Source organism: Cyprinodon variegatus, unplaced genomic scaffold (genome assembly GCF_000732505.1).
Source record: "Cyprinodon variegatus isolate N-32 unplaced genomic scaffold, C_variegatus-1.0 Scaffold41, whole genome shotgun sequence".
NCBI lineage: Eukaryota > Metazoa > Chordata > Actinopteri > Cyprinodontiformes > Cyprinodontidae > Cyprinodon > Cyprinodon variegatus.
The window spans coordinates 1,131,542-1,134,652 of NW_015150494.1; the positions used below are offsets into that span (position 1 = coordinate 1,131,542).

Here is a 3,111-nt window from a genome sequence, read left to right on the forward strand (position 1 = left end):
TGTTTTTCACATCAGCTGTGAGAAGGGCACGCATGGAGTCACAGATTAACAGCGATGATGATGCCTGGAAAAAAACACCTGGTCTCCTTACATACACCTCCCTCAGCCACGCTTTCATCATCTCCTCATCTATTCAACCCTTTTCATTTGCCTTAACAACGACTCCAGCTGGAAACGTCTCTTTAGGCAAAGTCTTTCCCTTAAAAATCACCATAGGCGGCAGTTTCTGTCCATTTGCGTGGCAGCCAAGCACAACACGCAAATGTAACATAAGGCGAGGCCACCTCGCCTTAGCTGCGTCTTCGTCACCTGTCTGAGTTTGTTTTCCATCTTCCTCCACTTGCGAACCGTCGATTCATTAATCTTGAATTCCCTCACAGCTGCTCAATTTCCATGTTCCTCTGCGTAGCTGATGGCCTTCAGTTTAAACTGTGCTTCATAGGCGTGTCTCTGCCATTTTCAGGGTTGTTATGACAACAACGTTCTGCATAAAGCACATACCTGTTCTTTTATACACAATCCACGCCCACACTTCCCCCTTTAACGTTCTCATGGCGTTTATATGCGCCTTATAGTCGTGAAAATACGGTAGTAGTAGTCAGACTCATATTTAATGAAATGAGACCACAATTGGGATCATTTTTGTCTTTTTATTCCTTCACATAGAATGAAAAGTTCACACAAATCCTGCCTTGGAGTCTTTCAAAACATAACTTAAGGTGTTTTCTACTTTTTTTTTTTGCAGATTGTTTATACTTTATTGCCAAAGCCCTGGAGAAAGACCACTGCTACACTAAAGGCCTGGTGTTAAAGGAAAAGATCTTTAAGGAACAGCCTTGTTTGAAGAGGGACACCATGCAAATGTTTACAAAGTGGTAAAGGCATTTCACTGTCTTCTCTTTTATCTAACTGAAACAAAAGAAGCTGCTGCTCTGAGCACTGGAAAAACAATCTAGAAATAAGTAAAACTTTTCTATAATTTAGTTTTTAATTTATCCTTATTTTGAGTAGGTAAATAAAATAGTTTGCCAATGGAATGAGTATTTTTACTCTTAAAATAAGATAATTAGATAATATGCACTTGAAATAAGACAATGCAATTGAGTTTTCTTATTTTAAGTGTAAATTGTCTTGTTCCGTTCGTAAAATGTCTCTTTTACCTCCTTAATCCAAGAAAAAAATCACTCATTTTAAGAAAGAATGACTTATTCAGATTTGGATTTTTTTCCAGTGAGTTTGCACCGTTCTGAAAGCTTGCCTGTATTTTCCTGTGGATTCTTGCAGCGACGTGTCCATTCATTATGTGGAGGTTGACGAGGAGGAGCGGCGATCCATCATCGAGGAGGCTCTGGAGATCAGGAGGCGAAGGCAGGCTCTCTCCCACTCCGAACCCAAACCGGACCTCGTCCTGATCAAGCCTATCCACCGCTTCTCGTTAGTCCTCATGTTGGATTCCTACAACGCTTTTTCATCCAACTCTTTTTCTTACATTCCAGTTTATTTAATGTTTGCACGGTTTGTTTAAGGTGCAAATTGAGGTGTTAGCAGTGGATTTTAAAATACTGATCATAGATCAACCTCTTTATTTTTTTATTTGTTGGACCCCAGATGGAAGCATGTTGGTGAAAGCCTTCTAGCGATGTACAAACATCAGACCACCTGTGAGCCTCCACGGCCCAGCCTGGGCCGCAGAATTGACTTGTCGGCGTACCGTGACCCCAGCTTCCCTCAAAACCTTCCTCAGCCCAGCAGCCCTGTCAGTATGGGTCTGACCGCCGTGCTGAGCAGCCCCAGCTCCTCTCTTCCACCGGTAGCCTTCAGTGAGCCTGCAGCCGCCCCCCAGCCTGCCTCTCAGCCTCAGCTTACCCTGGGCCAGACTACTGTGGAGGTCACTACTACAGCTCCCCCTGCTGGTTAGTTCTAGTTTTAATATTTCTTTGGGAAATTACATTTTTTTTAATACTATTTAATGATTTTGAATGAAACCTTTTCATATTTTTTTCTCATCATATTTTTCTTGGAGTTTGTTGTGAAAGACAGGAGGTTTTTCTTTAAAAGGTGCATGCTTTCGTTATTTCTAAATGTTTTTATTGTCCCGTTACGTCCACAGCCGCAGGCATGGAGCTATCCCTGGCAGACAAGGCGAAGAAGGCTCCAAAAAGAAAACGCGCGGTGGAGGACAGCGGCGAGACGGCCAAACGCCGCTCGGCGCGCGTCCGAAACACGAAATGCAAGAAGGAGGAGAAGGTTGATTTTCAGGAGCTTCTTTTTAAATATTTACCTTCCAGGTAGGTTGGCCTGAAGCTTACCCATAAAATAGAAATTAAATCTTTTGTTTTAAACCTTGTCTTTTGGTTGGTTTTAGGTTAAAGAAGTTTGATCCGGATAACGATGATGAGAGCCTGGGGAATCCAGAGACGCAGCCTGATGGGAAGGATGACGTTCAGCCTTATCATGGAAGCTGCTTACCAGCCGACTCGGTTGAACTGATGGAATCTGGTACATCGTCATCATAGCTCTGTCAAGTGTAGACTGGCTCTTTATTGAAACATGTTAACAAAAGAAATGTTTCTTTTAGAGCAACAAGATGTTCACAACTTCTTGCTCAGCAATATGACCAATGGAGGAATCCTGGATCTGATGATGCGCTATCTGAAGGCAGTCGGTCAGAAGTTCATGGAGGAGTGGCCGCGGGGGCTGACCGCCGTGGTGCTGGAGGTCTATCAGACCTGGAGGAAACACAGCATGGGCCTGCCCAACCCCCTGCTCAGGGACTGCAGCAACCAGCACATCAGGGTAAAGAAAAAAAAAAGAACTTTTCCCTTTTCAGGCTAACAAAAGAATCCGTCTTTATCTTTTTTTCTGAGAGGCTTCCCCCTCCAGAAAAAATGAGAGGGAGATCACCACATCCGGACTTTCTTCTTTCTCTTTTCGAGAAGTGTTTAAAAATGAAGTCAAACTCCCCTTCCAGGCAGCTTAAAACAATAACGCCATTTCTGCTTGTTTTTCTTTAGGAGATGCTGGCGATGAGCTTAGCCTGTATGGAGCTGCAGCTGGAGCAGTGGTTACACAGCAAAGGAAAGATCGGTAAGTTAGAGCAGATTTTAAAGA

The 3,111-nt window shown here is 43.4% G+C and overlaps 1 protein-coding gene across 5 annotated transcripts in view; it reads left to right on the top strand.

Moving 5' to 3' along the window:
• cabin1 (calcineurin binding protein 1) overlaps positions 1 to 3,111 on the top strand; it is a 76,839-nt gene that overhangs the window by 6,947 nt on the left and 66,781 nt on the right. For all 5 annotated transcript variants that reach the window (XR_001481112.1, XM_015370065.1, XM_015370066.1 and 2 more), the window contains exons 7-13: positions 746 to 875; positions 1,285 to 1,434; positions 1,609 to 1,913; positions 2,111 to 2,288; positions 2,366 to 2,499; positions 2,579 to 2,796; positions 3,015 to 3,087. Coding sequence is in view for 4 of the 5 variants with exons in the window: in XM_015370065.1 (XP_015225551.1) it covers positions 746 to 875; positions 1,285 to 1,434; positions 1,609 to 1,913; positions 2,111 to 2,288; positions 2,366 to 2,499; positions 2,579 to 2,796; positions 3,015 to 3,087 (1,188 nt within the window). In the remaining variant the exon portion in view is untranslated. The remainder of the gene's footprint in view (positions 1 to 745; positions 876 to 1,284; positions 1,435 to 1,608; positions 1,914 to 2,110; positions 2,289 to 2,365; positions 2,500 to 2,578; positions 2,797 to 3,014; positions 3,088 to 3,111) is intronic.